The sequence below is a fragment of the Haliotis cracherodii genome, unplaced genomic scaffold (assembly GCF_022045235.1).
Source record: "Haliotis cracherodii isolate W230 unplaced genomic scaffold, xgHalCrac1.p SCAF_10, whole genome shotgun sequence".
In the NCBI taxonomy this organism is placed as follows: Eukaryota; Metazoa; Mollusca; class Gastropoda; order Lepetellida; family Haliotidae; genus Haliotis; species Haliotis cracherodii.
In genome coordinates, this window is record NW_027266265.1 from 58,747,681 (window position 1) to 58,761,276 (window position 13,596).

The 13,596-nt window shown below is 41.6% G+C and overlaps 1 protein-coding gene across 3 annotated transcripts in view; it reads right to left on the reverse strand.

The window, feature by feature from the left end:
- The window catches only part of LOC139454586 (solute carrier family 35 member C2-like), a 28,872-nt gene extending 15,829 nt beyond the window's left edge, over positions 1-13,043 (reverse strand). The window contains exon 1 of one of the 3 annotated variants that reach the window (XM_071236388.1): positions 12,943-13,043. In XM_071236388.1, coding sequence (XP_071092489.1) covers positions 12,943-12,989 — 47 coding nt within the window. In that variant the 5' untranslated portion in view covers positions 12,990-13,043. Of the gene's footprint in view, positions 1-4,121; positions 4,229-12,942 lie in introns of those variants that run through there. The other 2 variants (XM_071236389.1, XM_071236390.1) reach the window with 2 other exon arrangements.
- Between the last annotated feature and the right edge of the window lie 553 nt (positions 13,044-13,596).

Genomic DNA, 13,596 nt, shown 5'->3' on the forward strand with positions numbered 1-13,596 from the left:
GTGGTACTGTAGTGCTGTAGTAGTATCATGTTGCATCGTGGTAATGAAGTGCTGTAGTAGTATCATCCTGTAGTAGCATGGTACTGAAGTGCTGTAGTAGTATCATCCTGTAGTAGCATTATGTTGTATCATGGTACTGAAGTGCTGTAGTAGTATCATCCTGTAGTAGCATGGTACTGAAGTGCTGTAGTAGTATCATCCTGTAGTAGCATTATGTTGTATCATGGTACTGAAGTGCTGTAGTAGTATCATGTTGTATCATGGTACTGTAGTGCTGTAGTAGTATCATGTTGTATCATGGTACTGTAGTGCTGTAGTAGTATCATGTTGTATCATGGTACTGAAGTGCTGTAGTAGTATCCTGTATCATTGTACTGTAGTGCTGTAGTAGTATCATGTTATATCATGGTACTGTAGTGATGTAGTAGTATCATGTTGTATCATGGTCCTGAAGTGCTGTAGTAGTATCCTGTATCATGGTACTGTAGTGTTGTAGAAGTATCATGTTGTATCATGGTACTGAAGTGCTGTAGTAGTATCATACAATTTGTGTCAGCAAACTGACTTGAATCAAACTTTCAGGGACGACAATTGCCCTCTCTCATTTCACTCTAATATTTCACAATGTTTACATGACTGGTTAAACTCTTTGTTGGTCAGTGATCTGTGCTGCAGTGTTGTTTAGTGATCTGTGCCGTAGTGTTTGGTAGTGATCAGTGCTGCAGTGTTGTTTAGTGATCTGTGCTCAGTGTTGGTTAGTGATCTGTCCTGTAGTGTTGGTTAGTGATCTGTGCTGTAGTGTTGGTTAGTGATCTGTGCTGTAGCTTTGGTTAGTGATCTGTGCTGCAGTGTTGGTTAGTGATCAGTGCTGTAGTGTTGGTTAGTGATCTGTGCTCAGTGTTGTTTAGTGATCTGTGCTCAGTGTTGGTTAGTGATCTCTGCTGTAGTGTTGTTTAGTGATCTGTGCTCAGTGTTGGTTAGTGATCTGTGCTGTAGTGTTGGTTAGTGATCTGTGCTGTAGTGTTGGTCAGTGATCTGTGCTGTAGCGTTGGTTAGTGATCTGTGCTGTAGTGTTGGTTAGTGATCTGTGCTGTAGTGTTGGTTAGTGATCAGTGCTGTAGTGTTGGTCAGTGATCTGTGCTGCAGTGTTGGTTAGTGATCTGTGCTGTAGTGTTGGTCAGTGATCTGTGCTGTAGTGTTGGTCAGTGATCTGTGCTGTAGCGTTGGTTAGTGATCTGTGCTCAGTGTTGTTTAGTGATCTCTGCTGTAGTGTTGTTTAGTGATCAGTGCTGTAGTGTTGGTTAGTGATCTGTGCTGTAGTGTTGGTCAGTGATCTGTGCTGTAGCGTTGGTTAGTGATCTGTGCTCAGTGTTGGTCAGTGATCTGTGCTCAGTGTTGGTCAGTGATCTGTGCTGTAGTGTTGGTCAGTGATCTGTGCTCAGTGTTGGTTAGTGATCTGTGCTGTAGTGTTGGTCAGTGATCTGTGCTCAGTGTTGGTTAGTGATCAGTGCTGTAGTGTTGGTCAGTGATCTGTGCTCAGTGTTGGTTAGTGATCAGTGCTGTAGTGTTGGTTAGTGATCTGTGCTGCAGTGTTGGTCAGTGATCTGTGCTGTAGTGTTGGTTAGTGATCTGTGCTGCAGTGTTGGTTAGTGATCTGTGCTGTAGTGTTGGTTAGTGATCTGTGCTGTACTGTTGGTTAGTGATCTGTGCTGCAGTGTTGGTTAGTGATCTCTGCTGTAGTGTTGGTTAGTGATCTCTGCTGTAGTGTTGGTCAATGATCTGTGCTGTAGTGTTGGTCAGTGATCTGTGCTGTAGTGTTGGTCAGTGATCTCTGCTGTAGTGTTGGTTAGTGATCAGTGCTGTAGTGTTGGTCAGTGATCTGTGCTGTAGTGTTGGTTAGTGATCTGTGCTGTAGTGTTGGTTAGTGATCAGTGCTGTAGTGTTGGTTAGTGATCTGTGCTGCAGTGTTGGTTAGTGATCAGTGCTGTAGTGTTGGTCAGTGATCTGTGCTGTAGTGTTGGTTAGTGATCAGTGCTGTAGTGTTGGTCAGTGATCTGTGCTGTAGTGTTGGTTAGTGATCTGTGCTGCAGTGTTGGTTAGTGATCAGTGCTGTAGTGTTGGTCAGTGATCTGTGCTTTAGTGTTGGTTAGTGATCTGTGCTGTAGTGTTGGTTAGTGATCTCTGCTGTAGTGTTGTTTAGTGATCTGTGCTCAGTGTTGGTCAGTGATCTGTGCTCAGTGTTGGTTAGTGATCAGTGCTGTAGTGTTGGTCAGTGATCTGTGCTGTAGTGTTGGTCAGTGATCTGTGCTGTAGTGTTGGTTAGTGATCTGTGCTGTACTGTTGGTTAGTGATCTGTGCTGCAGTGTTGGTTAGTGATCTGTGCTGCAGTGTTGGTCAGTTATCTGTGCTGCAGTGTTGGTTAGTGATCTGTGCTGTAGTGTTGGTTAGTGATCTGTGCTGCAGTGTTGGTCAGTTATCTGTGCTGCAGTGTTGGTTAGTGATCTGTGCTGTAGTGTTGGTTAATGATCTGTGCTGCAGTGTTGGTTAGTGATCTGTGCTGCAGTGTTGGTTAGTGATCTGTGCTTTAGTGTTGGTTTGTGATCTGTGCTGTAGTGTTGGTTAGTGATCTGTGCTGCAGTGTTGGTTAGTGATCTGTGCTGCAGTGTTGGTCAGTTATCTGTGCTGCAGTGTTGGTTAGTGATCTGTGCTGCAGTGTTGGTCAGTTATCTGTGCTGCAGTGTTGGTTAGTGATCTGTGCTGCAGTGTTGGTCAGTTATCTGTGCTGCAGTGTTGGTTAGTGATCTGTGCTGTAGTGTTGGTTAGTGATCTGTGCTGCAGTGTTGGTTAGTGATCTGTGCTGCAGTGTTGGTTAGTGATCTGTGCTGCAGTGTTGGTCAGTTATCTGTGCTGCAGTGTTGGTTAGTGATCTGTGCTGTAGCGTTGGTTAGTGATCTGTGCTCAGTGTTGGTTAGTGATCTGTGCTGCAGTGTTGGTTAGTGATCTGTGCTCAGTGTTGGTTAGTGATCTGTGCTGCAGTGTTGGTTAGTGATCTGTGCTGCAGTGTTGGTCAGTGATCTGTGCTGCAGTGTTGGTTAGTGATCTGTGCTGCAGTGTTGGTTAGTGATCTGTGCAGGAAGACTGTGAGATGTGCAGTTCTGCGTTATTCAGGAGCATCTAGGGTCATGATTGATAGGCCAAGAATCATTTCATTATCAAGATTAACCGGGATTTTTATGCATCTTTTTATAGTTGTGTTAACATGAAACGCATCTCCAGTATAAATATGTTACATGTAACTTTTTGGATTTTTTCGGATTTCAGGTAGTGCCACAGGGATAATCGAACTTGCTTTGTCGGCTCGAAGCAAGGCTTGGTTAATGAGTTAATCATTGGTGACCTGCTGGTCAACACCCAATTGTTTACCTTCATGCATATATGCTACAGAAACTTTTCTCTGCAAAACCCGAAACTTTATAAAATGTGTACAGATTTCCTTCAGATTACATTGGAGTAATTTATTAAATGAGGTGAGATTGCTAACACAAACCTACGCCACAACTAACCCTCCTGATTGTAAAGGGGATCCGAGGATAGAGTTGGAGTTAACCAACCAAAACACAACCAACGCTATAATAATTGACATGACATGAGTGAGTATGGTTTACGCCACTTTTAGCAATATTCCAGCAATATCACGGCGGGGGACACCAGAAATGGGCTTGACACATAGTAGCCGGGATCAATATTGATGCCATCAACATCAAAACAGGCGAGACATCCAAGATATTTTTTCTCAAAATAATCATGATTAAAACAACTGACTGATGAAAAAAGAATGATTTACTACATGTTTATGTTATTTCCTCATCAAAGTCAGAATAGCATTATATATAAATACGCTGCATGTGGACATATAAGCCAAATATTATTTTGTCATAAATCGTGCCACAAGACATGGTCTACATTTGACGGCAGATGCCTGCAGCGTTATCATTCTCTACCAGGTGGCCCCGATCTCGACGTGTTCATCCTACCAATGGGTAGTCTCGTGATATGACATGAAGCTTTAAAAAGGATAAATCAACCTTTCGTCACGATCTAAAACAGTACACTGCATTTACCTGTGTTCGCTCTCGGAAATATGTCACCTAATCACATGATCTAAATGTCGCATAAACCTGCTGCAACTTAAATTACTCTGCACCTGCCGTGTGACATCGGTGACTTGGTGTTGATGTAAGCTGCTCTGTACTTCATTTCGGGATATTCCGTATTAGCAAGACCCATTGAAGCAAACGCGTAATCGGGACTTCGACTGGTACCTGTCCTTCTATCGGATTCACCAAGTGCGGCGTAGAGCGAAAGCGCTAAAGGGCAGGTAAACCAGTCTATAGACTAATCTATAACAAAAAAGAAGTATATCCATTCCGCCGCTTACCACTCAAACAATGCAAACAAAGCGGTTGCTCCCCTTAGAGCACCTGCTCGAACGCATCTGTTTTAAATCCAGGGTGACGGGGTGAATAATTATTTACGCCGCACCAGGAACCCGGGTAGACTATATCCGAGAGCCGCGATGGGGTCCAACAGTCAGGACATGATGTAGGGTCATGTCCCGACTGCTGGACCCCATCGCGGCTCTCGGCTAAGTGGAGTAGAACATAAGAGTGCTACGCTGCTGTGACGCGGGATGTTTTTTCGTATTTTCTCAACAAACTATAGCTAGAACTCGCACCAGCATTGATCAGAGTAACAGATGTCACTGTAATGAAATTGATTGATTTTCATCATATTAATGTTTTCTCTGAAAACCTATTTGTATTTCATCAGAGACCATAGATAACAGACTATTATATATGGTCTCTGATTTCATTTATTAAATGTGTTCCGTACTCTTTTCATTTTCTTTACAAGGTGTAGGCCTACAACATGTTTAGGTAAATTATAGAGCATGTTTCCTCATGCAGTAAATATGCCACTGTGTAGGCCTATAGCATGAATGTATTACCTATATAATCCTGTAGTAGTGTTTAAATGTTGGTTTAATCGTATTCAGTTATTCTCTGACCCGTGACGAGACAAGGTTTCAAACAGACGTAGAGTTTCCAACATATATCTCCTTTTATTGTCCAAATATACACGCGGGGACCGACTATTAGATGAAATACGGCACCAGTTAACATCACCCCATCCCCGTAACGTCAAGCAGATTAAGATTTAAGTCAAGACTGAAGTGAGCTGTCCGAGCGAACACAGCTGCAGCAATGCATGGAGACTTGATGTGCTGACTGTACACTTTCTTGACAGCGTGTTCCTTTACAGCCTAGGTCTATGCCAATAATGTCAGTATTACGACCAATGTGGGGATTGAGAATATGTCCCCCGTGCCAGAAACACTGTGTCCTGGTTTGTCTGGTCCAGACTCGATCTAGTGCAGACTGGCGTGATATAGATGGAATATTGCTAGCTGAATGAATTAAGCGCTGAAAACACATTCACTAAGTTTGAAGACTTTTATTTTCCTTTTCCGGGTTGTTCCTTGTTCCGGGTTAGTATTGGTCCCCAGCAACTATCGGTCACGTGGTCGATTGAGAGACATCGTTCCCCGAAGGCGTGGATCGTTGCTAAACATATCAGTTATAGGATTGTCTAGTCCAGAATCGATTAATTACGTGCCGCCGCCATATAGCTGGAATATTGCTGAATGCGGCGTTACACAACAAGCTCAGTCTTTGCGAAGGTCGAATGAGAGAGTTGTGATTAACGGCGTTTTGAACAGTGTCTCTGCCTTAAGTGAGGGAAATAGACAATCTTACCCTCGTGTCTTTTGATATCCAATATATCAACATGAGTTGATAAAAGTTAGAAAACTCCAAAGCTTGCCTAGGATACTTTCCCACTTTTATCAACTAGTGTTGATATATTTGATATCAAAAGACACGAGGGTGAGATTTTATTTATCACCCATCACCATTCTTCCAACTTTTTCAGTTTGTAGACAGTAATAAGCATTGTATAAAAAGTACTGCCAACAGCTTCAGTAGCAGAGCCATTACTGATGTCATTTGATTGTGACGTGATGGTAACCAATGACGTCACAGCGGTCCGCAAAGCATTGTAGTGCAATTTCATTGCAGCGATATCTGCTTTGGGAGCCTGTTTTGGATGATAAAATCCGATAAGCCTACTTATTACCCACGTGGTGAAGATACAGGTGGTGAGATACTAAATCCGTACGTCACACGTGTGTCCACTCTCCTACCCAGAGTTCCATGCGGCCGGCAGTCAGCTAGCATAGTACCTCTGCCACAGGCAAGCGCCATGTGACGATTCGTCACATCTTTCACAGTCCATTCAAGATATTGCATATGCTTTTCATCCGTTTCATGTTTGACTAGTCTACACATTTTCATAAACAAATGTCAAAGAATGGTTAACTTTCATTGAGAAAGTATGCAAATACGTAAAAATCTACTTGTTTTTGCGTAGTTATCCTATGTTTACATTGGTTGTACGGCTCCACGTGCTGTCATCGAAGCCCAACGGAGAGCTAGCGACACGGTCACTTTGATACATAAATATATATTGTCATGCAACTCACTGTCGCAGTTGTAGTAGCATATCTATATAGTTATGCAAAACAATATGTAAAGCGCCCCAAAATACTTGCATTAGTCCGTTCTATACTGATTTCTGAAAAAGCGCGTTTGTTTACAAACAAGAGAAAAGTCCGGTCACGTGATATGCAAATTAGCCTGTGGCAGTGGTGTTATGCTGAGTCACCACTGCGACGGAGTGTGTGGTGTTATGCTGAGTCACCACTGCGACGGAGTGTGACGTGTGTCAAGGTTGACCTTGTTTTATTCGTTTTTATTGGATAACCGTGACCTCTGTCACACAGGGACTACTTTTTTTCATTCATTAAAAAATCGCGAGACGTCATTCATTTTGCAACTAGCCTACAGCTAGGGCAGAACTGAAGAAATTAATAATGAGAACGAGAGATATTTACAAACACTTTATTAAACCAAACAAAAAAGTCACACGCATCAACTTCGGTTTGCATTCTAGCTTCTACAGACATTATATACAGAGATATCTAATCGAGTTATATCCATTTACAATGTACGTCTACCGATCAATAGAGCGAGGGTCCCCCATGAGCGTGACACACCCGACCACTTTCGCAACTTAAATTTGATTTAACATAAATGGATAAGCGTGGTGAAATGAAGTCTGTTTAACTATCCGGACAGATATTTAGACTTACTTGGGATGATCCGGTTGTGCCATCAGTGTCCCCTTCGAAGCGTATTTTGTGGCGCTGTTTCGGGGGGTGTTGTTCATGAATGAACGTACGCGACTGCACGACCAGATACAAATCTTTCGAAAAATCCGTGGAAGTGTGCCTGACTTCTGATTTTGTGGCCCCAAACATCCCAAATGTGAACAATAACATTCCCTATCTCTAGCGTAAAAAGCTGTGAGTACACCACAGTTGTCTTTTCTTATTCCGGTGGTGACATTGCCCTTCGATCGTTCGAAGCTATCACTGACATGCAAGCAGACTTGTGTTTGTTGATTTTCACGTTTTCAGTAGGGTGGTACAGTTAACATGAATGTCTTTGCCGAACACTCTGATTTCCCTCTTCCAAAATGGTACGAACATGATATAAATTCAGCTGATAGATCAAGGAAACCGAATCATTTTGATTGCACAGTGGTGGCAGTGCGAGTGACCGACTGTTGGTCCGATATTCAAAGCGCGGCGCTTATGTGACTTTTCAAATTTTCTAAAAGGTGTCCTTCGTACTAACATGGCGCTTGAATTCTCATAAGTTGAAGAATTTCTTCCAAAAGGATCTTGAGCGTTGGTGCTGTTTTCTTTGCAAACACAACTGCAGGCGCATGTTGTTAAAGCGTATGCATAGAAATGTCAACAATGCCCATATTTGGGCATATATCAATATTCATACGCAACCAGATTTTGCAACCGGTCACAGTTTGGTCAGTCAACAAACGAAAGTTGTTATGTATTTACACTTAAATATATATTTAACGTGGGTAATAAATAAAATACCACACTCATTCTCGTTAGATACCATTTTTACGAAAGTCCACTCGTTTCGTAAAAATGGTATCTAACGAGAATGAGTGTAGTATTCTCTATATATACGTTTACATCTTTGAAAGCCAGAGCATGTGATACCAGGCCAAGATTTGGTTCGGTTTGTTGTTTAACGCCGCACTCATCAATATTCCAGCTATATGACGGCGGTCTGTAAATAATCGAGTCTGGACCAGACAATCCAGAGATCAATATCATGAGCATGTCTGGGTTTTACATCTGATTGTTTGTAGGTTACATCTATTTCTAAGGTTATAATTGCTTTTAATAGATGCAATACTTTGAGTGAGGTAGTTGAGATATTCGGGTGAAAAACCGTTTTACATTTTTCTTAAATTTAATCAATTTGAAGGGGTGTCCTGTTTCGTTAAAATGTTTGGCATGTCTGTGCCCCACAATAAGTTCTCAATGCGTCCAAATGTAAATTCCCGAGGAACAGTGATTGTTCGTCTTACAGTTGTCCCAAATATGACAGCAGTAGTCGAAGTCAGGCAGGATACAACTTGTTTACATAATCTCAAGTGTATTTCTTGTTAGACTGTACTTAAAACTCATCAAGCAGTTGATCCCTGGACTAACATTTCTAAAAAAATTTGTTGACTTTTATTTTCCATGAACAATCACGTTGAAGTGTAATTCCTTAATGTTTATGATTTTGTACTTCACCAAGAGGACCCTCCATGTATACAATTGGTCTAAAGTCGGAATGGACTGAAGTCGGAAGTAGCGACTGAATGTTATAGTTTTGATCCTATCGTTAAAAGGTTAAACATCAAATATGTATAAATGCACAACTGTCTAATATATTTTAAAGGCTTTCAAAACGTTTTGTTAGGGTCAAATAAACATGGACAGATTCAGTTTGTCTGATATTTGCTTCTGATGACAGAGTTATATTTTCTAAAAACACGGCTTTATTATGACCTGTTAATTAAACTAAAGTATTTGATCTTATGTCCGTATGCCGTTGAAATAGATAATGAAGATTATCTTCGTAATACCGATCACAACTCCAAGTAGGATCAATACCAATAAGACGATCACATGTATGTCCATTTAGGCCTCTACAGTGGGTCTCATTCTACAGTGTATGATTTGGTATTTTATTGTACTATAACAATGAAAAAAAGGATTATACATTGCTAATAAAATACATAATTATTTATTAATTGTATAATCATTGATTCAGTTCATCCTAAATTATCATCCAACATATTTAATCATAACACATATGGACGTATAGTATCCAAAGAGGCGTATGTTACTCTCAATACCCTTGACAATATCGTTTATATCAACAATAAACAACCGTGGTCCAAGGACGAGTGAGTGAGTGATTTGGGTTTTACACCGCTTTTAACATTATTCCAGTTATATCATGGCGTGTCGGCTTAATGGGAGTGGAAAGCCCGAAGCAATGCAGGTCTCGGACGTTTACCACCTCGGTGAAACCCACGAGAACGGGTATGGTGCTAGAAACATAATCGGGGCGAACCGGGATTTGAACCCACAATCAGAGGTTTCTGGCATGCCCAAGGGACGCAACTCTGCACAGCGAATCGCGGCGCCTTAGACGACTGGGCCACCCGTGCGCCCTGGTTCAAGGACGACCTGGGAGTGACCCAAGCTTGCAAACATTTTTTAGTTATAGCTACTCTTTTTTTCAAATAACTTTCGAACCATATCAAAAGGCCACCTTTGATGCCGTGAGCATTGATGTATATGAATGATACCTTTATGGCATACTCTATCTAAGATGGTTGGTTGGTTTGTTGTTTAACGCCGCACTCAGCAATATTCTAGCTATATGGCGGCGGTTTGTAAATAATCGAGTCTGGACCAGACAATCCACTTATTAATATCATGAGAATCGATCCACGCGATTGGGATCGATGAAATGCATCAACGAGATAGCAAGCCTGACCACCCGCTCCCGTAAGTCGCCTCTCACGACAAGCATAGTCGCCTGTTACGGCAAGCATGGGATGCTGAAGACCTATTCTACCCCGGAATCTTCACGGGTCTACTCTATCAAATTATGTGTATGCTTATATCCCAACAAAACAGCCCTTCTCACTCGTAATACAGGTACGAGAGTTGATGTGATGTTGAGTCACCTGGCAGGAATCACAGGAACTTGTTATTGGTCAGTAAATAAAAATATATACCCCCTATATGTAAATGCTGTACTTATATATATTTGTATTTAATGACCAATAACAAGTTCCTGTGGCATGAATCCCGATCATAAATTACTCAGCAGGTCATTTTCCCCGAAGACGTTGAACACATGTTTGAATAAAGTCTTTTTTTTAACGTTTTGCTGAGCTCAATGTGAGTAGTCCGCACCCTTTATGTTTTTTACATCTGATGACATTTTGTATGCGCATTCCCCACTATGGATAAACAAACGGGACAATCGGAAAAGTTGGTCGTATTCATTTTGTTGAATGGATTCAACCGCAAATAAAAATCATTCGTCACCACTCGCCCCTTTCCGTAACCTACAAGATGATCGGCTTGTCCCGGAGTAACACGAGTTGGTCACGAAAGAAGTAAAAATATCCAACGCACAACACCGATAACGTGACAAGTTATTACGTGTCGTTAGCTTCACGATGTCAGCCGACACGCGTCACAACCAGCATTGATATGAAAATATCCTATGTGAGAAAGGTTCTTATTTCTAAAAATGGTGACTATACTAAGTTAAAAGAATCAACTGATTGGATACGCCTGTTTATTAGCTGTCTAATAAAGTCTATTGATGTAATATGTGATATTTTCTGTACACATTTAAGCACTATATAACCACATTCATACCAAGGCGTGCTGTTACAATAACAATGAAATAATTTGAAGACAGCTCCCGAGGAAAACTTTTATCTAAACTTGAAGTATTATCTACACAAATCAAAGAAAACAGTTCTAATTATTGGAAACTTCTGCGTCACTAGATTGAGGAGTCTGGAACCAGCACCGTGAACCAACCTCACTAACGATTTATTCGACGTCAGTTTCCAATGTTGATAATGAAGGCGCCTCGCTATCACAATTTGTTAAACTAGGAGATCATGAATTGATTATACCCTTACAGAAAATCAAGAAATAACAGATCTACCGGTATAAAAAGCAAGCGGCCCCGACAACCTGAACCACAGATTACTGATAAATATATCACAATCCATAGCCAATCCTTTACGCTTGTTATTCAATTTATCTCTTGAACAAAGCACATCCCCATCACAGTGGAAACTAGGTCATGTAATGCCTTTGTACAAAAATAGAGATAAATACCAACCTTCCAATTACAGGTCTACTTCACTGTTATCTTGCCTTGGAAAATTATTTGAAAGACTTATTTAAAGAAGAATGAAAACTTACTGTATGGAGAATAAACTACTTTCCAAATAGCAATCGGGATTCGTGCAAGACAGTTGTAGTAAATATCAGCTAATTGAAGTCTATCTTCATATTTACACTTCGCCTGATGATCATAAATATTGTTGTATGATATTCTGAGTATTTCTAAGGCATTCGACAGGCTAGCTATAGGGCACAAAGGTATATTGCATAAACTTCAACAATATGGTATAACTGGTAAATTATTAGCTTGGTGTCGTAGTTATCCGTCAGCTCGTTCAAAGAGTATTTATTAATGGTAGTTACCAAGTAAAACATTCACCAAACCATGGGTCCTACAGGTCTCTGTTCTGGGGCCATTCCTATTTCTATTTTACATAAATGATATTACCGACCAGCTTCAAAATATGTATAGGCACTTCAACTACTAATGTGGTTTTAATTGAAGAAAGACTAAATCAAGACCTTCTCTCCCTTCATCAGTGGGCAAGCACATGTCTTTTAAATTTTAACCCGACTGAGACAAAATATATGCTTTTTAGTCACAAACAGGTACAGGATTATCCAACTCTTTGTTATGCTAACAGTGCCTTTGAACATGTAGAAACTCAAAAACAACTGGGGGTGACTTTGTCCCAAGATATGAAATGGACTGTACAGGTTTCAATTGGGAAACGACGACATTCACCAACCAAGTCAGCGGGCCTGACTACCGGATCCCGTTAGTCACGGTGTGAATAGACACAACAGACTATACTATTTTATCTGCATGACATCTAACTTTACCCACAAGCATTACATTCCTAAACAATACGATCGCACCCCTGGCTCGGGCGGTATCACTGAAGAGATCCTTGATCTGGGCCAGCAACATTTGAGTTGTGTGTAAACAGGGTTTGATTTTCTGACTCTTGGCAGTTGTGAATGAGGGCGTGGTCTGCTGGACTGACCCGGGGGACAACTTTAACTGACAGTTACAATTCACAATTCTGGCCACTTGGTCCCTAACGACCCTGACATTCTGAAAAGACAGTATATATGGTGTTTGGCAAAACTACAGTCTGTCATAGTTGTATCAACTTCCTCCATGTGTAAGTCGATATTTGTGGCCGACAGAGAATGGCGTTAACCCGTTCACTGCTAGACATCGAGTAGCCTCGGTTAAACAGCATGGCGCAACAGAGCCCATTGTACGTCCACTCAGACTGTCACACGGGCAAGAATATCAGTGGAAAGAATAAAACAAGAACTATGGGTTCATGACGCGTGATATTTGCTTGTGGGATTCAACTCGACTTTCTACCTGTATCTGTGAGATGCAGAGGGTTAACCCAACAGACTGCCGCGTACTTCGACAATAAGCTGACATGCCAACTCAAGCTCACTGTCAACTGCTGTCGCATACACTCGCCCAGTGTCAACACCCACTAGCATATTGTAGATATACTCACGTGTTTTGCGGAATGGTCCTGCCAGGTCGTTGTTTAACATTGTGCATGCTATGACAGCTGTAGACTCCTCACCGGAACATGGCCTGGGCACCCCGACACGCGTTGTCAGGTGAAGGAGTAGACTTGACACAAGTCTCCTATTGGGCACCAGGTATATAAATCATCAAGGTAGAGAATAGATTGGCACACAGGGGACCGGACGAGGTGTTTTCAGATGGTGTTTTCTGAACAGACACCGTCTGGTATGTGGGATAAGTTCCCAAGTAAGTCACTATAGGGCTGAGATATTGCCGATGCTGCTCTAAATATTTACTCGCTCGGACATGTTGAAAACGTTTAACATAGATGGTAAAAAGTCATTCTCTGTTTTGTTCCACATTGACGTGTGATGACCTTTGAACTGTCAACATATCCGATCCCCACATCACTTCTCGTTCAAAATAAGAAAACTTTGCGTTGTCCTCTCATCTCATGGATGCACTGTCAGGATCCGCTATGCCAGGATCTGCTAAGCCAGGATCTGCTACGCCAGGATCCACTACACCAGGATCCGCTGTGTCAGAAGCTGTTGTCAGGATCCGCTGTGTCAGGATTCGCTGCGCCAGGATCCGCTGTGTCAGAATCTGCTGTGCAAGGAACCGCTGGTTGTTGATC